General features: G+C 37.6%; 1 protein-coding gene across 1 annotated transcript in view; it reads right to left on the reverse strand.

The window, feature by feature from the left end:
* Positions 1-27,784, reverse strand: part of MAP3K1 (mitogen-activated protein kinase kinase kinase 1) — a gene marked incomplete at its 3' end in the record, with an annotated part of 60,421 nt that overhangs the window by 20,307 nt on the left and 12,330 nt on the right. The window contains exon 2 of the mRNA XM_080362980.1: positions 1,152-1,302. Coding sequence (XP_080219106.1) covers positions 1,152-1,302 — 151 coding nt within the window. The remainder of the gene's footprint in view (positions 1-1,151; positions 1,303-27,784) is intronic.

The following is a 27,784-nucleotide window of genomic DNA, read 5'->3' on the forward strand; positions in this document are numbered from 1 at the left end:
CCTGCCTACCATACAAGTAAAACACCAACACAACATCTGGCACCTGAGTCAAACACTGTGCTGCATTACATGAATTGACATTATGCTCAGAGTGAGTACATACACTTCTAATACAGTGCTTTGTTGCACAAACACTGAATTTTGAGGCTGAGGTACAGACTATTTCAAAACAGCTTCCATAATGCATGAGAAGAGTAAGGCCCCTGGGAACTGAATTAAAAGCAGCCACGACAGGCAGAGTCAGTTTGAGTTCTACACTTCTCATCCAACTCAAACTATTCCATTATCCAGAAACGCATTTCAGTTTCAGCTGGCTACAGGGAAAAGAGAACAACGAGGAGGCTGTGGTCTAGCACTTAGGCACTGCCTAAGAGAATGAAAACCTGCATTTACAGCCTTGACTCAAGCACTGCTCATCTTACTTTAAGAAGTAATCATATTTAACATATTACAAACTTGAACTTTCAGAAACTCTTGTTGCTATAGTTTTAAAATATATTGCTATCTGATTATGAAAGTGAACAGAATAAAGGAGAAGTATAAAAAAATATAGCTTTTTTTTTTTTTTTTTAAATATACAAAAGCATTAACCAAAATGCTAACAAAATACTCCGGCATCCAAAGTTTAGCAGTGTTGAGGTTTGTGTGAAAAAGTTATTCAGCTTTGGGTTCTTTTCCTGGTTCTGGTAAGAGTGCAGTTTGTTTTTCCATCTAGCAAAAAAATCCATACACTTCCATTACGATCCATAGAAAACTTTGACACTTCCGAGCTAAGGAAAAGTGAAGTCATGAAACCGCTAAGAATCAAAGAAGTGCAAAGCACCATAGTGCAGTTTTGCACTCAATTTTTTACCTGATGAACAGGAGCTACTTTTGTTGCTGACACTAGAGGGCAGTGTTGTTACAGTATTACTACACAAAACAACAGCGTGGCTATATGCCTTTTTCTCAAAAATAAAGCTTAATAAATGCGTACATTTCAGAAAGTCAATGACAGTTTGCTGTTAAACAGCTCATAAAAAAACTTAACTGCAATGCAATTAAGAGTATGCAAGTTAAGAAGATAAAGAAGTTTCTGATAGAAGGAAATACCAGGAAATTCTATTTGTAATAGCTGTCACAGATACTGCCTTTCCATCAATGCCACTCACCACGGGGCCTCTCCTGCTTCTTCTTTCCAGCCATTCATGCTTCCAGGCTGGCATACATGTTGCCTTGAGTTTCTCCCTGATCATGCGCTCTTCTGGGCGGTCATCCATCTTCTGCAACCCCCGGAGGGTTTCTTTATTCTCCATGTCACGACTACAGCAAATAAAAAAATATAATCATAAATATAATATAACCACAAACAATTATTTGTAGTTAAAGTGCAATACCACAGCATTATTAAACTCTGTGCCACCCTCTTCACTTCCTTCTTACAACCCAGCTGTTAAAACATTACTTCCAATTGACTGCAGCAAGCCTTTTAAGAGTTACGACTAGTCTGCCATTTGGAGCAGACCTGTTTTGAGGGCTAGTTCTTTAAAATATGTGTACTACCTGTAACACTGGGCACCCAGTAAAAAGCAAAGACTTGGCAAATATTGAACTGATACAAAAATCACCTATGTGTCATGTCATTCACCAAAAGTTCCACAGTGCTGTGATGGTTCATATATACCTTGGCAATCTAAAGCTTGCAATCTCTATTTTAAAACTATTTAGGAAATAAATATAAATTAATATCAAAAATCTTCCATCCTCACAAGATGCACAAACATGAAACCATGTATGCAGTGCCTCTCCCTATACATGAATTCTTCCTCAAAAACTTGTCAACTAATACATATTAAGTATGATTACACTAGACACCAAAGTCATGAAAGTAAGGCTAGTCATGAGAGTAAGGCTAGTTGCCTTCACAGTTGTTTTCTGAGTGACTGATAATGCAAAAGCTCTTCAAGTCACCTATAATTATAGCAATATTCATAGCAAGTTCACATCTGTAAAACGAAAGTGTAATCCATCTGGGCTTGTACTTTTTTCATTTTTAACCTTCAGCAAAGTAGTTGCTTGTGATTGCTGGCAACAACAAAAAAGCAAAAGATACTGTCTGACACTGAAAAACAAATAGGAACAGTCTGGTAGATTTCCTGATTCTGTTGAACTACCTGCTAAACCACCAAGAAAACCACATTCTTAAGCAGCAGTACATGATCTCCACCCATCTTCTTCAAGTTAGCCGCCTTTAAAAATAAGCAAGCTTGATCAAGCCAGTTCTCAGAATTAAGTTCTCTTAACAAAAACAAATACACAAATCACAACTTAAAGTGGAAGATAAAGCTATGCAATAATTTATTTACAACCACTGCTTTCGTGCATGCAGTCTTCAGCTTCTGAAACATTTAGCTATGCAGTTAAAGCTGTATTTATGTACTGTATCGTGACCTAGAATATATTCCCGATAATATTAATTGCATTAAGATAATGTTAAAATTATAATTTCTATCTTCATCAGCAATGTAATATTAAGGTTGATTCATCAGAAATTCCTACTTAGAAAAATGAGAAGTTTCCAGTGGTAAGAAGGGGTTCTGTTATTTTTTTTTCTCTCTCTTTGTAGAGACAAAGGAAACAAAATATTCTGAGGCAGGAAATAACTCTTCCTGTTCAGTGCTGAAACGTAATAAGCAGATGGATATTGTAAACAAAATGTATTTTCTTTCAAGCAACATCTAAACCTACTGTTAGTAACCAATTTTAGACACTGAGAACTGTGTCTAGCAATTAAAGACTTAAAAAATGTTTATAAATCAAAACACAATCCACCTCAGAATGAATATTTTTGCAGAGGTTAAGTAATAATGCTTGACTTCAAAACCTAAACCCATGACATAAAAATACTTTTATCCCAGCACTGAATTCCATACTATTGTTTTCTAAAAAAAAGAGAGAACAAAATTAGTGATAGTTCATGAAAAAAAAAAAAAAAGATATTATAGCAGCAGGTAGATTCCAAATGGAGAATGTGCCTAAAAGTTTAAAATAGGGGAGAAACTACTGTGTAAAAAGGCTCAACTTTACATTTATTCCTCCGTAAAAAAAAATACCAGTTCAAAGACAAATCTTTGTGTAACAACAGTACAGCTCTGAAATAATATAGGTGCAAGTTAAACATAGTTACCCTGTTTTTTCTATCAGTTATTCCACGGGATGAACCATCTCAGTTGCATGAATACTTCGTATACAAGACAGAAAACACTATCCCAGCAGTGAAAGAATGACACAGTAATTCATTTGTTCTTATAACCACGATTAACTTCCCAAGTGATATAAAAAAAGGCTTTTAAGCCCTTGGACTTGAATTCATGAACAATGTAATACAACAGCGGAGGCTTCACAATCTGTGCTTGTTCTCTAAAAAGCAGAAGCAACTATCTTCCTCTCATGTGACAGCTTAACCGATCCACTCTCGCCTGCACAAAGAACTCTTGTGCTTTCCCTCCACGCAGGTGGGAAAGACCGAGTCTGAAAGCTTTTGCTTAGTACACCATGGTTATCTTCTTGCAAAATTTAAGTATTATGTGTACTTTTATAGAACACAGCATCTGAAGTGCTCAAGAAAATTTCATATTTTAACTCACACTTAGCTAAAATATTTATTTAAAATTCCTATACAGTTGGGTGGGTGGAAAAAATATTTTTCCTGTGACTGCACAGACCTCCTGAATACTGCAGACACCCTCATTTTGTGGCCCTCAACCTGCAAGATTTTAAATTATTTATTTATTTTTTTTAATCTAAAGCAAATCTCACCTATTCCAGGCAAGCTGCAGTTTTCCTACATGACAATGGTTGCCACTCTCCATATCACTGTACCTCAGCACAAAATAAAAATAATAAATCCCAAGCATACTCCATGAAGGACTTGATCCTGCAGGGTACAGAGCAGTCCTATTTAGGAGTCAAGGTAACTATGCCCTTAAGTGATGCTTTACTTGAAGCAGCAGTGCCAGGGTAGGGGAAGCTTAGGGGCAGGCCAAAAAGCAAACCTCAGAACAAGCTACCTTGGTCCAGGGAGTCTGATATTTTGCAGCAGCCCACCCCTCTGCTTCATCAGGAAGCAAGGATTTTGCTTTTAAATGTTTCAGCTTTTTTTCATGAATCAAGCAAAGAAGATAAAATTTATCTGCAAAAAGCCTTGTACCTTTTGAACTTTATTCCCCCACCTCTTCCCCACTTCACTTCCCCCCCCCCCCCCCCCTTCGACAGACCAGACTTTTAAATTAACTTCTTGTGCAGAGAACACAAAATGTCCTTTGTTTCTGTGTCTTAATTTTGAAGACTTGCAAGCAGTAATTGAACAGTTAGATTATTAACAACTTGTTCTCCATGGATCAGTGATTTAATATTTTAACACAAGGTATGCAATACACACGTTACTTAGCAAACTTTTGTGAAATGCACAAGATTCACCTCCGAATAGCTCAGTGAATTTAAAACTAATTCTCTGCAAGCATTTTTCTTACAAAGACCATATAATAGTATATGAAAGCTGAATTTTAGCTCCAATTTATTTTCCTGTGCTTCTCAATGTTTAGAAACAGTTACACATCTTGGCTTCTCTGCTATCTTATTGGACTAATGGCCCTACCCAATAACCATGCTGCACCTGATTTTATTAACAGCAGGAAAACAGGAAAAAGGCAAGTTCTGAAATAGAAGAGAGTCAATTCACCAAGAAAACGGAAGCTCTGTCTCCTATATCCACAAATACCCAATCATAAGAAAGAACAATCAGCGCATTTAACAACAGGTTGCGAGGAGAAGAACGTGGGGTTTGATGGAAAAGCACTGAATGAGGAGGAATGAATATGGGAGAAATTACATATTCTGCACAGTACAAATGCTACATGGTGACAACCAATTCTGGGGACAAGCTTACGAGAGATGTATAAAACTCATTTTGTGGACCTTAAACAAGAATTAAGAATATGAGCACTCAGCTAACTGCAACCCAACCCTCAACAGGTCCAGAGAACACTGGGCTAGTTGGCTGGCCTGCAGGTACCCTAGGAGAAGCACTCAGTGTCGGGAGCAAGGACAAAAAGAGTTAGCCATTCCGCAAAATGAGGTTATCTACTAGTGTTTTAGATATCTTCTTGTCACTAACAGTCCCAGTACTGCTCACACTTTCCCTTTTGCCATTAAGTATTTTTAATGATAGCAAGATCAGCAAAAAACAAAACCAAACCATCCAGCCAACAAATTCAGATCACAATGGGCAAGGCCTGGTCTGTCATCTTACCAGTCTCTCATTCCTTCTCTTCCTGAGCCACAGCTCTTGGCACCTATCATCTAACCATTTATGTTCATCCCAACAAAGCAAAAGATCAGCTATGGCACATTCTAGTAAAATGAAAAACTTGACAGTGAACTTCCTCAAACTAGTACTAAGTGGCAGCAACGGCCACTTAAAGACAGCATTAAACATAATGCCTCATAGAGGCTAATCAATTTGGCTTCCTAAAATAGTTACAGGGATTTTAGCCAAATGTCATAAGTGCGAAATTAAGTTCTATGCTTCTGTTAGAGTGCCTTACAAACACAAAAGGAAAAACAATAAATCATATTTCATTCAGGCTGAGAGTGTTTGGGTTGTTCAGCCTGAAGAAGAGAAGGCTCCAGTGAAACCTTATTGTGGCCATTCAGTACTGAATAGGTCTATAAGAGAGATGGGAACAGACTTTTTAGCAGGGCCTGTTACAATTAGATGATAAGTAATGTTTTTAAACTACAAGAGGGGAGACTCAGGCTAGACATGAGGAAAAAATTTTTTACAATGAGGGTGGTGAAACACTGGCCCAGGTTGCCCAGAGAGGTGGCGGATGCCCCATCCCTGGAAACACTCAAGGCCAGGCTGGACAGGGCTCTGAACAACCTGATCTAGTTGAAGATGTCCCTGCTCATTGCAGGTGGGTTGGACTAGATGAGCTTTGAAGGTCCCTTCCAACCCAAACTATTCCATGATTCTATATTCCTTTTTTTTCTAGCTGCCTCAGCTTCTCCAATAGTTCTTCATCATCTTCCCTTGAGAATATTCTAGGCTGTCTCTTCATTTGGCCAACACACCACCCACTGAAGTTCACGAGGAGTATCTATTGAGAGGTACTCAACACCCACTGTTTGCCTTTCACTCACATTAGAAAATTGCTACTTTCTTACATCATTTAGATGTATCACTAACAACCATTCTGCATTATGTTATATATATGTATTACATTTTTTATATATATGTATATATATATTTTTATATATATGTGTGTATATATATATGTATGTATCTTGTACATATATCTTGAAAAAAACTACAAATATATTTATATGTTATAAAAATACAGAAAAAGCATAAATGAAACAAATATTACACCCTGCAGGTTCCTGTTGATCCTCTGCTGCCCAGGGGATCACAGGCTGCAGTGTGAGGGGCACTGTTGGAGAACACCATCAGGTGGCAGCCACTGCACCTTTACTTCAAAGTAGTTTTAGAAGCTATAACACCCTATTTCTTCCAGCATTTTTCTGTAAAAGGGAAACAAACTTGTACAGAATGTGAAAATATGAAATAAAAACATTTCTGTTACTTGGCTCTAAAATGAGAAGTACTGAGGCTACACCTCTGCTAGTTTGGTAATAATTAATCCCAGTTTGATACACCTCGTCGTCTCTGCCAATAATGTCATTTTATCAATTATTTTTCCTGAAGATTGGTATGTCAAAGGGTGCATTTTGAAATAGAGTATTTCACTGCTAAACAGGACAATATTCACAACTAAGCACTAACTCTACTGAAGGAGCCATCACCTTCAGTGGAAGCTCACAGGCCCTGGTCAAGAAGGATCATCCCCCTCAGTGTGGAAGATTCACATCTCCAAAGACAGATGCCTAAATTTTCAGGGGTAAATTAGCTGCCTGGATTTGTCTAGCTACTATGAAGTCAAATTCCCCTATTCAGTGATTCCATGTTGGCTACTCCCGATAACCTTCCTTTCTGCCACAGGCTTAGAGATGACATCCAGAATAAGTTGTTCTATCACCTTTCCAGGGATGGAGGTGAGGTTGACCGGCCTGCAGCTTCTTGGGTCCTCCTTATCACCCTTTTTGAAGGCTGTACTGACACTGGCTTTCCTCCAGTCCTCAGGCACCTCTCCTGCTCTATATGATCTTTCAAAGGTGATGGAGAATGGCTTGGCAATAACATCTGCCAGCTCCCTTGGCACTCATGGGTGGAATCCCATAGGGGCCCATGGATTTGTGATCCCTGATCCAATCCTCTGTGACCAGGGGAAGGTCTTCCTTTCTTCAGACTTTGCCTCTTACCTCCAGGGTCTGGTATTCCTAAGGGATGGTCAGTAAAGACTGGAGCAAAGGCAGCATTCAGTAACTCTGCCTTCTAAGCATCCTCCATCACCAGGGCACCCAAGTAATTCAGCAGCAGGCCCACATTTTCCCTAGCCTTCCTTTTGCTGCTGATGTACTTGAAGAAGCCCTTCTTGTTCTTTATATCCCTGGCCAGATTTAATTCCAAGTGGACCGTAGCCTTCCTCACCACATCTCTGAATACCCTGACAATGTTGTATTCCTACCAAGTGGCCTGTCCCTTCTTCCACATTCTGCAAACTTCATTCTTCAATTTGAGCTTTTTCAGAAGCTCCTTGCTCACCCCTGTAGGTCTCTTGCTACTTTGGCTCACAGGGATGCACTGATCTTGAACCTGGAGGAAGTGATGCTTGAATACTGACCAGCTCTTTTGGACCCTGCTACCTTCCAGAACTCTAATCCATGAGATTCCTTCAAGTAGGACCTTGGAGAAGCCAGAGTTAGCACTCTTGAGCTCCAGGGTTGTAATCACTCCTGCTTATTGCCCTGCTTCCACCACACAGTTTAATCTCTTTGGCACCAAACTGAGCTTTGTATTCAGATTCTTTAAGCCTGTCATACCTCAAACAGCAGTACTAGGTGAAATGCAACTGGCTAAGATGTCGAAATCATCACATCAAAAGAGGTATGGTCCTTGCTGAGGTAAAAGTCTGCAGCCATGAACAGAAAAATGGGATTACAAGTATGTTAAAATCCAAAATAAAAGTCCTAAAACAAAGTTCTCACTGCAGATTATTTGTATATGTCCATATATCTGGCATATGAGAACATTCATACTGTTTTAAGTTAGAGTCTATCCTGCTTATAAAGACGAAATTGCTTATTGCATATTGAATGACTGTCAGGGTAAAATGTCTCCACACGTAATTCACAGGATGAAGAGCTTCTTAGACCATTTAACTCCCCTGTTCCCAACAGAGAAGATCAGATATTTTATAGAAAAAAAATTATACTTTGAATCAGCTTAAGATAATAGGAATATGCAAGTAAAGCTCTGCATACTATGTTCTACACCTCCAGTTAGAATGGTTGAAATAAGCATACTTAGCAGGATAAGCTACACAGATTTTCAAAAGCTAAAATATATTAAATAATTTCTGGAGGAGTTACAAATAGGAAAGGGAATTTAGACCACTCTGGCACCATTCAAACCAGCAGAATTTTCAGCACATACCAAATGTTTCAAGATTGCTGCTGGAAAGAGAATTTAGCAGTTCTCTCAGTAAAATATTATTATAAAAATGAACAATATAAGAAAGAAAATTGAAAAAAAAAATCAAAGTATTACAAACATGTTATTTCTAGCAAAGAAACAACATATTCTAAAATGTAAGTCATAATGACTGGTTAGGCAATATATGATATTTATGGAGAATCAAAATTATTCTTTCCAAAACAAGTAAGTCTTTCAATAATCTAAAGCTAAATTCAAAAAGTTATAAAACCCTACACACTCTGGCCTTAAGGGAGACCAGACACCCAGAAAGAAGCTTAACAGGTTTGCTCTTGTTATTTTCTGAAGAATGATTTGACCGTCATGCTTCTGCGATAAAAATCACTATTTCTTACCAGGGTTATATTTGTTTCTTGGGTTACACTACTGAAAATTGTAGCAAATTATTATTATCATCTACTAGTTGTACTGAAGAAGCAGCTAGGAGTCACGAGGCAAGATCCTAGTATTCCAATAATCGCAATTAGTTTTTTTAGTTACCTATCTTGCCTGTGTCTGGTTTTGTTATTTGGTAGTGATCTTTTCTAAGCTTATGCTTAAATATATGGGCAAGAAAAATGCCAAGAAGAAAAAAAAAAACCAACAATCTGAGTTACACTGGCAATTAATATGATTTCTTATGATACAGGAGTAATAAGCTGTACTAAATAACCACTACAAGTTGCTAAAGACTCTTGCTCACTGACACTCAGAAAACCCATTCAAAACATCCTCATCCTATCAAGATTCATGCATATCCTGAATTTTGCTCCAAAAGACAAAGAGGAGAAAACATTTCCACATATATTTCTGTCTCTGTCATAAAAAGCTTTCCTTGGGTGCAGAAATAAAGTGCAAAACTCCTTGCAAGCCTATTTTGAGCAACTAGTTGGTGAAGAAACAGAAACCTATAGCAATCCATTAGAATCCTTCACCCACTTATAGCAGATTCATAGAGCACAAAGCATTTTCTGTCAGCGGAAAGTCACATGCGAACAGGCTCTCACCACGAAGACCCAGACTTAGGATCTTTAGTTCCTTAACCCTCATACATATAACACTGCTGTATGTACACAGCATGCTCTGGGCTGTGCCTCCCTGGACAACAAGACCTTTCGCTGATATCTGTCTACTGATCTAGCCACAGGCCAAGCATACAGTAACTACGCCCACTTTAACAATGGCAGTTACTATTACAAATGTTTATTTTTGTAAGATAACAACAAGATAGTATGAAAAAAAAAAAAACAGCAGGAAAAGGCATTCAAAACTTCTGCAAGCATTTGGCTAAAAACGGTTATAGTTTCAGTAACTCCTATTTCGGAATCTTTAAAATCCATAGTTGAAAGAGAAAATAAGTGCAGGAATCTTATCTGATGAGGAGGGGAGTACTTAGTGAAGTAGATTAAAAAAAAAAAAAAAAAATCAATGTAGCAAAAAAAAAAAAAAAAAAAAATCCATAATAACCAGTTCTGTGATAACAAAGCAAGGAAACTAATTACTGGACAATTTTTTCTTATCATCCTCAGTGTATTCCTGATTTTCTTTTAAAACTTTGTTGCATTCTTATCTCACAACAATGTACTAAATTTTTAATTTATAGTAAAGCATCCTTCTTTAGAAATGTAATTCCTGACACTAATTACCAATTACATACTGGCACAGTAAAAATGCAGTGAGCTCACATCCCTTTGATACAGGTCTAGATAAAGGGAAAAGGATACCTTCACCGTTTGCTTAAAAATTAACATAAAAATTGCAGACACATTCGCAAAGCAGTGTGAAAATGTAACAAGAGAGAAACATCACTTTTCAAGACCTTCAGCTTGTCACCAGTGATTTGAAGGAAGACACAATGTCCTATGTGAACAGAGTTTGATCAGAAAGGCTTTGCATTCAAGTTTCAGTAGTCATTCCCTCCCAGGCTCCTAAGCACAATAGTATTACCCTGTAAGCAAACACCTGGGAAAAACAATTTCATATCCATGGGCACCTCACAATAAAAAATAAAAATAACACTACACATATCTAGAAAGATGCATTAGCATGGAATGATATTGCTAGATATCACACTTATGGAAAAGGAGTAGTCTAATTTAATCAAATATACTGTGCAACAGCAACTGGAAGCAGTATTAAGCATATATACAGTATCTGAGGCAGGGGTGTAACTAGTAAGAGCATTTGGGACAGACGGACATACTTTTTCCTATCTGTGAAACAATCTTAATAAATGGAACAAGCAAATCAATTTATTTTTATCTCATGAGATATGTGGTCCTCCTAAGTCCCAGTTCATGAAAGAATAGCACTATTTCACATAAAGAGTAAAGTCTTAGTTTAAATGAGAGACTGGCAGTGAATAAAGATGCCTTCATTGCCTTCAGATTTCAGTTAGGACACTGATTTCCAATGGACTACTGCCAACCGCCAGCAGGTTTTGTGGGCCATCAAGCACTCTGTCATCTCAGTATGTACAGCTTTACATGTCAGCTCCCTGCATACCATTTTGACCACATTCCTGAGTTCTCCAGACCAATTACTTCAGTAATCATTACATGGAAACTAATAAGTGAAAAATAATTTTAAAAAAAAAAAACAACCTAAACTTCAGGCAAAAAGTCATCAGATAAAATGCTGAATTCCAATCAAGTAAATTCTGTGGAGGAGCTGAGTGTGGTGCCTTTACTTAAGCCATTCAGCAGCCTACTACAAAATACTTTGGCTACTTCTCATTTCTTGCATTTATTTTTTTACAACTAAAGAGCAAATTTTTTTATTCCAGGATAGCACTTTTTAGGATTCCCAGCTACAAGAAACCTTTTCCTTCCATCAGGATTGTGTAGAGTGCTTGTTTTGTAAAACTTTGTAAAACTGTACTGATTACACCACCACAACGCTTTGAACACAAAGCAATTCTGTGCCTAAGGAAGTATGGAAAGATCAAAAGACACGACAAACAGGAAAAAATAAACCACGCTGTAGAACAACCTCAAATTTACACTGATACTCGCCCATCTCCCACTATTGTATTATTCAAACATTCTGGTACATGTACTTACATGGTAGTTGAAACAAACCTGTCTCTGACCTCATGTTGGACTTTGAAGCCCCAGAATACAGTGAAAATAAGTAATAATGTTTAAAAGTAAGTAATGAACTTCAGATCATGCCAACTGTGTCTAAGTTTCACAGAACAATGGCTGATTTATTTCTGCTGTTAAAAATCCCTTTGAAGTGGAACGGAGGAAAATTTTCCAGAACTGGAGAGTTAATCTTTCACTGTAATTTCTAATCAGCAGCACAACTGAATAAGAGAATAATTCCAGTTCATAACTCCAATCTGAGATCTCCTCCCCAAGGTAACTGTACAGGTTTTGGCTGGGAAGGAGTTACAAGAGTAACTCAAATTTTCATATACTATTGTTAGACAAAATCAGAGTAGCTAAATTTACCATTGTCATCTTTTCACTGATCCAAAAGAATCAGGAAGGCGGAAAAAAAAAATGTGTGTGAGAACCACAAAATTTATAAACAGGAATAAGCACAGGCAATCATGGTATACAAGTTTTATGGACGTACAAGGCAGTTTGAAAAACTATAAAAAGTAAAACAGGTGGAACTGTAAAAAAAAATCTTAAAAATACTTATTTCAAAAATATCAACAGCATCACTTGAGTATTTTATTTATTGCCACGGATAGGTATCACCTTAAAGTGACTTGTAAGAAGGCTTTTTTCACATAAGCTCAAAAAGAAACGACCATTGTCTTCGAAGAGGAAGCAGACTTACATTTTTAAAGCTGCAAAATATGCACAATTGCAAAAAAAAAAAAAAAAAAAAAAAAGCAGAAAAAAGCATTTACTTGCTTATTGAGAGAACCATACTCAACAGCATTGGTCATAAGGTAAGCAATGAAGGTATTTTTGGTGGGATGTATGTGAAGTATATCTGCAAGACAATTATCTGGAGCATGGGAATAGAGATACATGTATACTTCAGGCAGAGGAGATGTTTTCAATGGCACTGACCTCTTTCACACATCAGATTCTCTTAAAAAAAGGAACTTAAGAAATGGAATTACAATAATCTGCTTAAAAATCGCGTTTGGCTTTATTTGGCACACACTTTAAATATTTTAAACTGGCAATCATCAGAGAAGGAATAGAGTATTTAATACTTTACAAGTGCACAATGTCAGATCTTTCTTTTCATCTATCTGCCCAAACTTCTTACTTCAGCAGAAACTGACTGTCAGCATTCGAGCTAACAGGTTCTGATTTCCTGTACACTGTTGACCAGTTAAGATACCAGTTACCATTTAAGGTTAGTGATATCTACTTTTCTTCAGTCACACAGGGCCTACAACTACTCAGATCATCTTTGAGGTAGCTGATGGAATAAGCCCAGGGGCTGCAAGAAAGACTCCAAGCCATAAGCCAGAAATCAAGGGAAGTTTGGTTAGGAACTGCCATGCAGTTCCTCCATGCCAAAGGACCCTGAAATGTATAGATAGGAAGCAATTATTAACCATTTGTACAGTACCTTTAACCACTGCTTCAGCTGAGATAGCAGCACTCAGTGAAGTACACGGCTTCAAAGCAAAAAAAAAAAAAATAGCACACAAGTGTACTTTCAGATTTTTAAATTGCTCTCCCACATAACTCAAAAAACAAAGATTGTGTTTGTTCTGCAACACTATACACTAGGCTTTTGTGGACTACTCGTGTAAGCTTATCAATGAACTCCTCAAACATCCATCTTCTGTCCACAACTCTGTCCTCGCTCTACAAATCAAGTCTGAAGTTCAGTGGAGCAATTCTCTGGAATTCTGACACTATCAATAAGCTTACATTAGGAAACCTAAAATAATAATAACAAGGCCCTATTCATTAATATTCTCAACATAAAGAAGAATGCTGGGATGCTCCCATATGAAGTTCACAATACCTAAGTATTCACATACAGCAATGACAAGGTTTCCTTGCTTCATCCCTGCCCCCCCACTCCAAGGAACTAATTACAAAAACAGGTATAAGCATTAATGCTTACCTGAGCTTTACAGTGAAGCAAAAGCAATGTACTGCTTCCCTGAGATCAGAAAACCAGAATGTACTACTGCTTTTGTAACAGTAACTTTACTAACAAAAATTAAGGAATACATAAAAGTAAACTTCATCCAATGTGCCAAAATTAAAATTAAAAACATTCTTGATAGGTTGAACATCACTTAGATACATGTTCCACAGTTTTCTCAAACTTCCTGTGAAATGTGTTTGATAAAGTTGTACAAGCAAAAAAAGAAGCCTCCTATTGTCCATCTGGAAGATGACTTTTCACTATTCCACATGAGAAGCAATGCCGTATTTTAAATTAAAATTATGAGGAATTAGGTTTTCTTTATATTTTCTTATCAAGCCTAGGTTTACAGCATGGTTTTCAAACATCTTGATTTGTAGGCTTTATTTTTCACTGTAAAATTATACCTTTGTAGAGAAAAAGTCTTGCTTTTTGTTTTTTTGTTTTTTTCCCCCCAGAATTTGTGAAATATACTAAGCTATAAATCCTGTAGAAATGTGTAGACCCTTGATTCAGAAGTGCCTGCCCTAAAAAATAAAAAAAATAGAGTCAAATATCAATATCCACTTTTTTCTTTTGAGGTGTTGTCCATCACTATGCAGATTTGGAAGCTCATAGCATAACTTATGTGGCTGCATTTCATTCATTTGTATTCAACCACTGAAATTTTTAACCTAGAAGTCCACTGCCAACAACATACTAAACTGAAAGCACTTCCTTGTCCCAACTATTATTGTTCTACTTTTCACAGCATGGCTCCCTAAAAAAATAACTCACCCAAGTGCTACCATCCTGAATCCATCTGAAATAAGATTCCAAATATTTCACTCATATTCGTCTGCTTCCTAGTTGTCACTACCAGCAGCATCTGATTAACAAGAACAATCACTATTAGTAATTAGTGACTATGATTCAGGCAGCAGTGGAAATGAAAATACTTTTGCATTTAAAACAGCAAGAGAAACTTCAGTCCTGAATTGCAGAGATTTTATTTAAATTATCCCTGCATGCTTTTACTTTTGTAAAGTGAAGAAATATCAGAGCTTAGATTTTCAGCTTCACATGTATTAGCACTGTCCTTGGATTATTTTTTTTCTAGGAAAGGTCTTACATGGCAACTCAAAGCTATATGGGAAAAGCACATGAACTGTGCCAGTCCCTGCTACGAGTGTCTCATTCATGAAGGGTTCATAAAGTGAATGTACTTCATGTTAAATTTTGCTGTTGCAAATCCACTGAACATTTTAAAAATCCACACATTAAACAGAGCACCTGCTACATGAAGCCCCGTGGACAGGACATTATTTCCGTAGCACTGTCAAGTTTGAAAAGCAAGACAGAAGAACTGTGGATGCTGCTGCAAGCATATCACATGAATCCCTCCCTACAAGGACACTGTTTTAATGGACAGACGTATTATCTGTATCTGGCTACATTTTAAGTTTTAACACTGTTCTCTAAACATGTTGGATTTCAGATAGTTTCAATACAATTAATTCGCAATCGATGCTGTAATGATGAAAGGTAGGAAAATGTGGTCTCGCTTACAGTCACGCTTACCTGCTCTAGAGAGAGACAGCAGAATTGCAGCCCTCGTCTCCTGGAGCAGACCGGTTTTCAGCTTCACACCTACTGCTGTCAGTCAGTATGACCAACTTCACACAAAAAAACAGCACTGAGTGGAATGTGCACACAAGCGGTCAAACGAAAAGTCCATGCCACTGTAAAATGCCTTCCTTAAATCGAGTTCAAGTACTAACCAGAAAACACAGTTACAGCAGCAAGTAACAGGCATTTAGACTCAAAGACTGCTCTGCTCCCCTTTCCAGGCAAGTGGCAGGGTTTGAGGTGATATACTGCAGACACAGAGCTAGCTACTACATGAAAGCAGCAGATTTAAAACTGAAACCTCAGTTGAAAGTTCTGTTTTTTATGTACTTCGATCCCTAAATAACAGCTTCCCGATGACAATTTTTAAATCTAACTTCCTAAAGTTCAATTTATTAAGAAATATTAATGTTATGTCATTAATAAAATAACCCTATGCAATTATTCTTTTAAAATTTGTCATGCATAAACACAAGATACATTTTCCCTAGTTAATTCAATTAAGTAGAAATGTATGATTTTAACTCAAAAAACAAGTAGAGCTGACAATTTTATCTTCAGTATTCAGCTAAAGGATGTCTCATACAACGAAAGGGAATTGGACACTCAAAGTCTGCTCTACAGGCCAGAGTTGGACTAATCATAAAACTGAAAAATCAGAAGTCCTGCATTTTTTTGCAACATTGATCAGCTCACAGCAGGCTGCAATGAAGTTCTAAAACCTTCCAATCTACTTGCAGTATGTGACAGAGGTAGTAAGCCATTTTAGCAATACAGTGTAGTCTTTAAAAAAGTGGAACTGAATCCCTGGCAATTATATCAAACCGAAGGTCAGAGAGAACATTTGTAAAACTGGAGGTACAGAGAGATTATTGAAAATTTATTCAATGGGACAACATAGAAAAAGTAAAAATTGCAAGTTTTGTTTCTTTACTAAGTAGCTTTCAAAAATTTATGAGGAACAAAAGGCAAAAAAGCCGAGTTTGAGTGTTCATCTGAATGCAAACCCACTTAAGCAAGGTATCCAATTTTCATTTCTTATCATTCCCCCATTTGCCATTCCACATCCACTAAATAAAATCTACTGATGCTGTGGATAATTTTAAGTTTTTCATTTTGGTCACGCACCTAAATCTCAGCCATAAAAACTTCAATTTACAGGTCAAGATGCTTCTAAGCATGAAAAAAATACACTGAATATTTAAATAATAATAATAAAACAGTGAAGAGTCCATAAAATATTTATATGCAAGTACAATCTTGTTTTTGCAGCTAGACTACTCTTAGAACAAGTACTAACATTAGAACTTGAGTGATAACAAGCCTAGAAACACATGAAGTAATTTAAATACCTAGGCTCTGAATACCTAAGCTCCAGCTATACATGCCACTAGAGAGGAAGAGACCAGAGGCTAACCTAGCTTGGGTAGGTAACCTGTTGAAACAGTTCCATATACCATCTTCCCAGTAGCAATGTCAGTTTGAGGAGTTCCTATTCCCCACATTGATTATTCATTTCTAGTCCTCCTTACTGATGTGGATCTGACTTAAAAAAAAAAACAACAACAACTCAACTAAACAAAAGAAAAAAATTCCACAAACCACCAAAAAAAAAAAAAAAAAACCAACCACCACCAAAACATCAAAAAACCCAAATAAACAAAACCACCAAACAAATCCAAAACCAAAACAACCACCACCAAAGTCCAACAAACCACCAGCAAAAACAACCCAACTTCATGTGTTTTCAGACCTGAAGTTGGAGAGGAAAAAATCATAAACTGTTGAACTGGATTTGATCTACAATCCAATTCATAACATGGTCTCATGACAATTTCACAGGAAAAAAAGACAGTATGACATTTCTGATGAACTTTCATCGGTCTTCTATGACTGATAGTGAGGTCTTCTACGACTGATAGTGAGGTCTTCTACTTTCACAGTACACATGCACTGTAATACAGATTTATTCCAGTAGAGAAGCTCCAAATACAACAATATAATCTACCACACTGCAGACTACGGTTCCATAGGATCAAGAAAGATTGTTATGAAAATTAAGCTCCAGGATCACAGAATCATTGTGTTTGGTAAAGACCTTTAAGACCATCAAGGCCAACTGTTAACTTAACGCTACCAAATACATCACTAAGATGCCCCCAAGAACCTAATCTTTTAAACACCTGCAGGGTTGGTGACTCCACCACTTCCGTGGCCAGCCTGTTCCAATGGCTGACAACCCTTGCTGTAAAGGAATTTTTCCTCATGTCCAATCTGAACCTCCCCTCACACAACTTGAGGCAGTTTCCTCTTGTCCTATCACTTGCTACTTGAGAGAAGAGACCAACACCCTCCATGCTACAACCTCCTTTCAGGTAGTTGTAGACAGTGATAAGGTCTACCCTCAGCCTCCTCCAGGTTAAACAGCCCCAGTTCTCTCAACCTCTCCTCCTAAGACTTGTGCTCCAGACCTCTCACCAGCCTTGTTACTTTCCTCTGAACTCTCTCCAGCACCTCAATGTCTGTCTTGTCATGAGGGGCCCAAAATTGAACACAGGATTCAAGGTGGGGACTCATCAGCACTGAGTACAGTGGAACAATCACTCCTCTACTTCTGCTGGACATCCTATTCCTGATACAAGCCAGGATGCTGTTGGCTGTTTTGGCCACCTGGGCACATGCTGGCTCATGGTCAGCTGCTGTCAATCAACACCCCCAGATCCTTCTCTGCCAGGCAGCTTTCCAGCCACTCTTCCCCGAGCCTGTAGCGCTGCCTGGGGTTGTTGTGGCCCAAGTTCAAGACCTGGCACTTGGCCTTTCTGAACCTCATACAATTCGCCTCAGTACAATGATTCAATGGGTCCAGATCCCTCTGTATGGGCTTCCTACCCTCCCACAGATCAACACTCCCACTCAACTTGGTGTCATGTGCAAACTCACTGATGGTGCACTCAATCCCCTCATCCAGATCATCGATATAGAGATTAAACAAAACTAGCCCCAATACTGAGCCCTGGGGAACACCACTCGTGACCGGCCACCAACTGGATTTGGCTCCATTCACCACAACTCTTTGGGCCCGGCCATCCAGCCAGTTCTTTATCCATCGCAGAGCACACCCATCCAGGCCATGAGCTGCAGCTTCTCCAGGAGAATGCTGTGGGATACAGTGCTGAAGGCTTTACTGAAGTCCAAGTAAACAACATTCACAGCCTGTCAAGTAGGAACTACAGCCCCCAAAATCTGAAGTTTATTCTCCTTCAACCTGAATTTACTCAGCAAGACAGCAGGGGTTATGACTTGCAGCCATGACATTAGATGTACTGGAAAGCTTAACATCGTCTGTCACTCCACAGGATCTCCTCATAAGAGCATCTTTATAAGATCAAACCAGAAGTCCTTCTAGCCCGGTATCCTATGTCAAACAGCAACTACTTGTGCTGCGGTACAACCACTGGAACAACAAGATGACAGCTGAAATTAACTGTACTAATATACGAAGTTATGTTAGATACATGTTAGAGGTAAATGCACATTGTTTATTCCAATTTATATGCCACCCTTGTGTACAAATCTAGGTTAGGGAACAAAACCCACTGTCAGAAATTGGAAAAACTGAAGGCCCAGTAACTTTAAAAAAAATTCCCATAAAGACAAACGCACAACCCTTCCCTCTTTCCTTTAAAATCCTGAGGCAGTTTTTAAAATACTGTAATAATGGAATCTGCTTTGTAGATAAGTCAAAAAGGAGGAGGCTAGTTGGCTACCTTCTCATGTATTGAGAAAACTAATTGGTTCATAAAGTACAGGTTTTGCTTTTCTTTTTTTTTTTTTTTTTTGCTATGAATAAGTTTATCTTAAGGTGTTTCACTTCTCTAGGTAGAAGACATTGCATGTCCTTAATTACATGTCACTATATCAGCATTAACACACAAGATACAAGATTGATACAATAAACCCCACTGTTTCATTGTTTAGAAAATCTTACACCAGAAATACCATTATATACAACTGCATTTAAACTACCAAACCGAAGTAATTCTCCCAGTGCAGAGAACTACAGACTCAAATACATACTACCATGAGTTACACAGATAGCATTCCCTAGTAATGTATGTAATCTAACACCTTAGCTTTCCTTAAAATTTCTTTCCCCTTTAGGAAGGGAAGTGGATGAGGAGGCAGAGAAATCATACTTAAGGTTAGAAGATCTGATACCATCATAAAACGCTTTATGTATTCAACAAGTTAAGTTTCACTCAAATCAAACTGGCAGACAGAAAACCCCAGATGACCTACCTGACATTCTGGTGAGGGAAGAAGGAGAAATTGTACAACTACGGTTTGTGTTAAAACTCTAAAAGAAGCTGTGCATGCCAGCAGACATTCAACAAAAAGACGTCAGTGTTACCACATAGATACAGCCCAGAAGAAGAGAGGAAGGAAGGAAAGCTCCATTTCATGGAAGCTTTCCCTGTAGTAACTATACTAGCAATAAATTCTTACAAATAAGGGCGGATTGCACCATGGCTTGTTAAAAATTGATCTGTAAGTCATGCTAAACAGACCTGAAGATTATTGTCAGTTACTACAAACTATCAAAAAAGAGTGTTCAGTTAAATCAGTTTCTTCACAAATAGTGAAGCTAAAACGGAAACACTGCGTGTTTATATCTTGGAACACGTTCTTACGCATCTCAGCAGCTCCTCCTGCACTGGGCATTGAAGTTTCTGACAAAGCATAAGGAGTCTGTTAACTTTCTGCTTTGCAAAACTATCAAAGCAATTGTCACTTTATCGGCATTTGACAGGCAGACAGGAACAGCTTACTGTACCCTAGATGCTGACAGTGTTTCATTAGCAACTTAAAACGGTACTTCTGCTATGAAGGAAAGCTGACAACAGAATTAAAGATGAACAACAACAAAAAGCAACCTCAAATTCCTGAAGGCATCAACAACAAAAAAGCTCTCCCCGAGGCCTACTCAGAACAAGACCAGACAGTAGTCAAGAAATACATTTCGTGCTCTCTCTGAAACATAAATACAAAAAGGACAGAAATTTCAATACACATTAAGGTACATTTGCTATAACACAGACAACATGAAGAGAAAGATATGCACTAATGGATATTAAAGGCTTCATAAGGACTCCTTCCCTTGCAAAAGTCAGGAATGAAAAAACATTCTGCAGAAGTCAGCTGCATGCTTTCAGTTTCTCTTATCAGGCTAAGAAAAGACCCTTTTTTACTGTTGTAGAATGCAAAAATCTCAGTAAAACGGGAGGCAGAAATCAGGAAAACAGACATTATTTTCAAGTGCTGTTCTAACATCTGAGCACATTTTATGATGCAATTTCTATTCTACAGATCGTTACATTCAAAAAAACAAAATGGTTGGACAATGTAGAAATACAGCTGTTTGTTTTAACAATTATAAAGAGGGAAATGTGTGTCTGACAAACACTTACGTGACTTCTGCACTGAATTGTTATGAATAGCACAGTACACAGTTGACTCAATTTAAAATACACAATAGTTAAACTTAATAGATATGATCAGCACAGTCTGAATTTTACTACACGATCTGTCACAATTCAGCGTCTTAGAAGATTTGTTTAAGTAATAAACAATTTACTATGATAGAGCTGTTAAGAACACAACTTTGTCCTGGAGATGAGGACTTAGCTTCCTTGGAATGAAGAATACACACAGAGACCTTTCTGCTTCAAATCCACAGCAAACTAATCTTTCTCTATGGATTCAGCTGCAGCAGCTAAGTGGGAAAAATAAAAGTACAAGACACTCATTACTTGCAATTTATCTCAGAAGACTTCTCCAGCAATATTTTTAAAAGTTCAGCTAGGAACAACAAACTCAGATCTGCCTTGTTTTTAGGGAGAGTTGATATACAGTTCACAAACGCAAATATTTCTCTTATAAAATTATTCTTTTCACAGCAAAAGAAATCTTGTGTCATTCACATCTAAGACATCTTGTTGAAAGTGCTACAGTAAAGGAAACTTTAGCTAATTTGGGAGATTTTACTAGGTAAGTAGCAGCTGGCTGTTTCATTTGCAGTTTACCAGCTCCAGTTTCACAGTGTGTTAAAGAGTAAACTAATTACATATGCATAAGATATGGAAACCCCTTATCCATACGACAGTATACCCTATTCTCTCTTCAGTCCAGGCCCAATAAGCAAAGAAAAAGTGTTCACATCTACGTAACAGCATAAATTTAAGAGCTGCTTTCTTCTCAGTAAGAACATTGAACATGAAATCTAGCCCATGCATTAAAGCATTACCAACAAAAATTATTATTATTATTCTTATTATTATAGTGTGAAGCAAAGTTAGTTGTCTAGAGTTTTAATTTTAGTTTATTCAATCGAAAAACCCGTAGATTTTCTTCCTTATGAAGGACAATAGAATTCAAATATGTGAGAACAATAAGCAGAAGTGTCTACACCTGATTTGACACAATGCACAAGTGCCACTAGTGTCTGGAGGAGTGGTGGTGTGGGGAAGGAACAGTTGTCCTTGTCTGAATCTTTTTCTGCTTTCATATACTCACCAGTTAATGCAACTATAAGCAAACAAGATGATATTGCAATGTATACCCCTTCAGTGCCTCACAAATTAATTTGACCATTAAAAGCAAGGCTTTTAGTGTAAAACATACTGAAACATACCGTTAACTTGCCATCAGATCAAAAGTCATTAAAGGCGTGCTGGTAATTAATGGCAGCCCCACAAAGCCATCGAGCAATTTTATCAAAGCAAGCAAGCAAATAATTAACACTAAATCTGGAAAAAAAAAAAAATGCAAACAAAAGTCTTGAAACAATACCAGAGAAAGTTAAAAGAAATCACCAATACCTTTTCTCTACCCTCACTTCAAAAAATATCCCGCAACAACCCAAACTATATATTCCTTCTTTGCACTTGATTCCATGTACTCAAGTATCTCATAATTGTTATTTGTGCCACAGAGGTAGGTGCCCAAGTTTGCTGATAAACTCCTTGCTTATTTACAGGTAACAAAATAAATTGAGACAGACGACTGAAACACTTTTTCCAGGAAGTGCTGAAAATCAGGCATGAAAATGATCCTTTACGGTATTTAGAAATTTCTGTGAAGTAATTCCTGATATAGGAAATGATGCCATACCATCATAATTATTACACTGTTCCTCATTTCCACAAGCTGGAACTGCACCATGTGGCAATATTTCAATTGTGAAGCCAACCTATGAGGCAGGTTTGAAAGTCATCCTTACTTCTGCTAGATCCAAAATTTTCCCAGCTGACACTGACTATGTTGTTGCTAGGGTGCAACAGCAATCTGCTTCAACTTTTTCCCCTTCCATTTGGGTTAAAACATTTCAAATTTTATTTTATTTTATTAAGAGTCAATACTAGATCAAACCTACGGAACAAGTTTAAATTCTAACTTCTATATTTGTTTCCCACTTCTTTTAGCCATTACTCATTGGAAGTGGCTTTCAGATTTCTCTCTTCATAGTAAATCCTGTGTAGTATTTTTTAATGCCAGTGTATCTAGGACACCTTCCTAACTCACATATGAAACACAGTGTAAATTGTTGTCTGATGGAAAATTTCATACCAATCTACAGGTTAAGATTTGTGCATCTGTAATGAACACAAACTGCAAAGTTCTACAATTTCTCTTATTTTAAAACCTTAAGAAAATATCCCAGAAAAAAATAAAACTAAGCACTTCACAGGACCTCCTTGGCAGTAGGTACTATTCAAAAATATCTCATCAATTTAAGGAACTTTGAACAACAGTATTAGACCCAGACATGGGTGCAATTAAGGAAGAATATGTGCTTTATTTTTTAATCACTTCTTTGAAAGGCATATATGTAATTTTGCACCTACAAGAACAGCATTGTTTAAGTTAACATTCTTTGAGTGTCAGTGCTTTCATGAAAAAAACATCAAAACAAGAAACCCACCTCCCAAAGTCTGGTACAGAACTTAATTATAGAAATATTTTTTTCCTTAACTTTAAGCCTACTGTTCAGTGTACTGAAGAACAACAAATGTAAAATACTTGAAACATATGTGTACAAAGGCAAACCCAGAAAAATAGGCCATAAATGACAATGCTGAACCAGCTCCAGAGTTTCAGTAAAGCCAAGACCTGTCTCTGTTCCTCCCCACATGCCACTGTCAGACACAAGTCCCTGCCAATGCAGATGACAGGTTTTGAGGCTGGCTTAAAAAACACCTTCTCTTGCAAAAGGCCCCAAAGCCTGACTGCTTGCACGTGTTGCCATTTTACCTCAGGACTAAGCTAGTATCTCAATTAGTGAATTTAGTGTTGTGAAGTGACTGGAATTAAAAAATACTACACAGGATTTACTATGAAGTGAGAAATCTGAAAGCCAATTCCAATGAGTAATGGCTAAAAGAAGTGGGAAACAAATATAGAAGTTAGAATTTTTTACTAGTTTCTAATGAAAATTTTCCAGTAGTTTTGAACAATATGATACCCAAGAATAAGAAAGGCACTAAGTCAATGTGTACAGTCAAGTGTGTCTTAATATAGTTTCTGGAACTTTTCCAGTTCATTTTATTTCAGTAGTCTAAGGGAAGGTTAAACTACCATTGACTGAATCTTGTATTTCTGTTCAAAATCATCTAATAATTTCCTCATGCAACAACAAATTCTGGTCCATTAAAATGATGACCTTAAAGTTTACTGGTTTTCAAATTGGTGGATGAAGCGCCAACTAGTGTCTCTTCAAAAACATTTACCAAAAAAGCATCTCAAGCAAGTTACATACTTTAAGAAAAGTAAAATTTTGCCATTATTCTTGGAAAATTCTTAACCACTTCTAAATTCAAATTAATAATGCAAGTAACATTTAATATTGTGCACTCAATCCTAAAAGACAGAATAAGCCACATTACTTGAGCAAACTGGATGATAAACAGTCTTCTGTTAATTTGTATCCACTGCCAGCTTCAGAAAAAGAGGGCATTACATTCCTGAAGAAGGTGAAAGACTATCAGTGACTGCTGTTCTGGATTGCTCTATTCTCTGCCTTCCCTTTACAAAGGCTTCCCAATTCATATCTAAGTACCCACAGGAGAAATTTGGTTTTCTAAAACACACCAAGCCTCCCAAAGCAGTTGCCAAATGTAGGCATCACATTTAAGTAACTAATTCTATCTTTCAGCTATATTTAAAATCCAATCTTCATTTTCTGTATGAGAGATTCTAATCAAAGAGGGCACAGTAAACAACAAGAACAGAATATGCATTTATCATCAGAAAACACAAATCAAATACCAACAAATCAGAACTATTAATTCAAATTTTAAAGAAATTTGAGTAACCTGAAGGGGGTTTTCTGTATAAACATTCAGACATAATTCTAACAACCTAGAAAGCAGCAAAAGAACGCATTTGGAAACTCCACTATTAAAAACAACAGTGAATAAGAGCTATGACAGTTACTTTGGGGGAAAAAAAAAAAAAGCTACAATGAATAAGAATCCAACTGGATATTAAAAAAAAAAGAAGTTGCTAGCTAGAAGTTTTGGTATGGTTTGTAAGCCTATTCAAGTTCCAGTGCGAACTTAAGGCACAGGTGAGGACTGACTCACCTAATGTTTTTTGATTTTTGGATTTGCTGAAGCACAACTCATTTCTGTTTGAACTGATTTCTGTAATTCTCTGTACACTGAATTAGGCTAGAGTACTTTCACATAGTAAAAAACCCCTAAACTTCAGCAGCTCAAGACCATCCTTTGTAGCTTTATTTATTTTTTTCCTTCTGAAGCAAGTTATTAGTTGCTTGGTCTCTGTACTAGACTCATTCTACCAATTAAAATTTTAAAACTGATTTCATTTATTTGCAAGCAGTTATAACAGACTCAAAAACCAGCAAAATGAAAATGAAGAGCTATAATAATTATCTTCAGGAACACTAATTCTTAATGGGAAAGCTCAAATTGTCAGATATGCCCTATAAAGTTTTCTTCCAAAAGCTTCACAGGTGTTTTTTGCAAAACCAGTCACAAGAGAAACCTCAACAGGCTGTCTGTTGTCCACACCTCCATAATCTATTCTAGCATTTAATATCAGAGTCCACACAAAAATCAGCAGTAACCTAAAACAGAGGTGTTTTTTTTTAAGCAACACATTTAAAAATAAGAAACACAAAACACAAGCTAGGACTGTTACTTGTAACCATAATACCCACTCTAGTAATGAAACATACACAAAAAAGTAGGAAATAAAAGTGCAAGGTTTCACCAAACCAACTTCAGAAAGCGGATATTATTCCTCCTTGTTACAGAGGAAATATCTTTCACCCAAAGGAAATCAATAACAACAACTGAATCTGAAGTCATTCCCTGAGGTGCTACCACATAAGCTTTTACTCATCAGCAGTGCTTCAGCATATGGAAGGATAAAGCAGTAACAAATTAAACATGATGGCCAAGCAGCCTGAGCAGAGTGGCAGCTGTACCAGTTCGTAGTCCCATTTGTGACTACCCTGCTGTGCTATGACTCTATTGAATAGACTTTCAACCATAGTTAAACCTGTGTTAACATGACATAGTACAAATCTATACCAAAATTCGTTTGATTATTACAAATTCATAGCATAATTTAGGTTGGAAAAGACCTTTAAGATCATCAAGTCCAACTGTTAACACTGCCAAGTCCACCACTAAACCATGTCCCACAGCACCATGTCTACACATCTCAAATACCCGCAGGGATGGTGACCCCACTGCTTCCCTGGACAGTCTGTTTCAATGCCTGACGACCCTTTCTGTAAAGAAATTTTTACTAATATCCAATCTGAACCTCCCCTCACACAACTTGAAGCCCTTTCCTCTTGTTTTGTCACTTGCTACTTTGTAGAAGAGACCAACATGCTCCATATGCTACAAGCTCCTTTCAGGTAGTTGCAGATAGCGATAAGGTCTCCCCTCAGCCTCCTTTTCTCCAGGCTAAACAGCCCCAGTTCCCTCAGCTGCTCCTCATAAGATTCGTGCTCCAGACCCCCCAACAGCTTTGTCACCCTCACCTGCACTCTCTCCAGCATCTCTGTGTCCTTCTTATGATGAGGAGCCCAAAACTGAACACAGGATTCAAGGAGGGGACTCACCAGCACTGCGTACACTGGCACTATCACTTCTCTAGTCCAGGTGGACACCCTATTCCTGATACAAGCCAGGATGCTGTTGGCCGTTTTGGCCACCTGGGCACATTGCTGGCTCATGTTCAGCTGCTGTCGGTCAACACCCCCAGATCCCTCTTTGCCAGGCAGCTTTCCAGCCACTCTTCCCCAAGCCTGTAGCGCTGCCTGGGGTTGTTGTGATCCAAGCGCAGGACCCAGAGCTTGGCCTTGCTGAATCTCATACAATTGGCCTCAGCCCATCAATCCATGGTGTCAAAGGCTTTACTGAACTCTAAGTACATAATATCCACAGCCTTTCCCTCATCCACTAAGCAGGTCTCCTTGTCATAGAAGGAGATCAGATTGGTCAAGCAGGACCTGCCTTTCACAAACCCATGCATAACCCGATATCACTTCCTCTACTTTGCTACACAATGTAAGTTTTTTAGGCTTTATAAGAACAAAAAAAGTGAGAAAAGAAATCTGTGCCTCTTACAACTCTGTAAGGTGCTCTGGTGTGGCATAGCCACACACTAAGAGATTACCAAAATAATTTTATGTCAAATCAATGTGTGATCAGATGCCTCACAACTTCAACTACATTATCAAAACACTTGTGCAAAATATGCTGATTTTAAGGTCAAGGAAAAGTATGCTATTCTGAAAGACCTTTACAAGACAAATACCTAAGAAAGGAGGATATAAAAAAATTTGCTTTAACACACAGATAAGTGTCTTATTAAATCTGAATAATCAGCTGAATAATCAGCACTATCAGCATGGCCTAGGCAGAAGCAACAAAATAGTGCTAAACACATTTGTATGCAGCCATTCTGCTAGAACCATATTACATATCACATATTACACTACCAGTGTTAAGCAAACATTTGTGATCACTACAGATGTCAGACTTATTTTACTTCTTACCATGACAGCCTGTATCACAGAAGCAGCCTCTCAAAAATGAGATATTAACTGAGAAAGCAATCTCATTTCTTTAAACAAGTGTGTAAGTGCTTTTCAAATTGCTATGAAACTATAGCACTTATATAAAAGACCAGAAATAAAAAGTAGTTTCCAGGAAACACTGGTGGAACTGTGGTTTGGGAAAAGTCTGTGTCTGAAACAAGTCATGCCCTTGTGTCTTACTAATGGACTCTTTATGGAAACACTTTTCTCAACAAGTTAATCTTACACCAAGTACTCGCCTGGCTGTGAACTAGAAGCTGAAGACTGATGTAATCCATTGAATTAATTGCTACACTAAACTGACAGACAATCTGTGACTAGGG

Source organism: Nesoenas mayeri (assembly GCF_963082525.1).
Source record: "Nesoenas mayeri genome assembly, chromosome: Z".
Taxonomy (NCBI): domain Eukaryota; kingdom Metazoa; phylum Chordata; class Aves; order Columbiformes; family Columbidae; genus Nesoenas; species Nesoenas mayeri.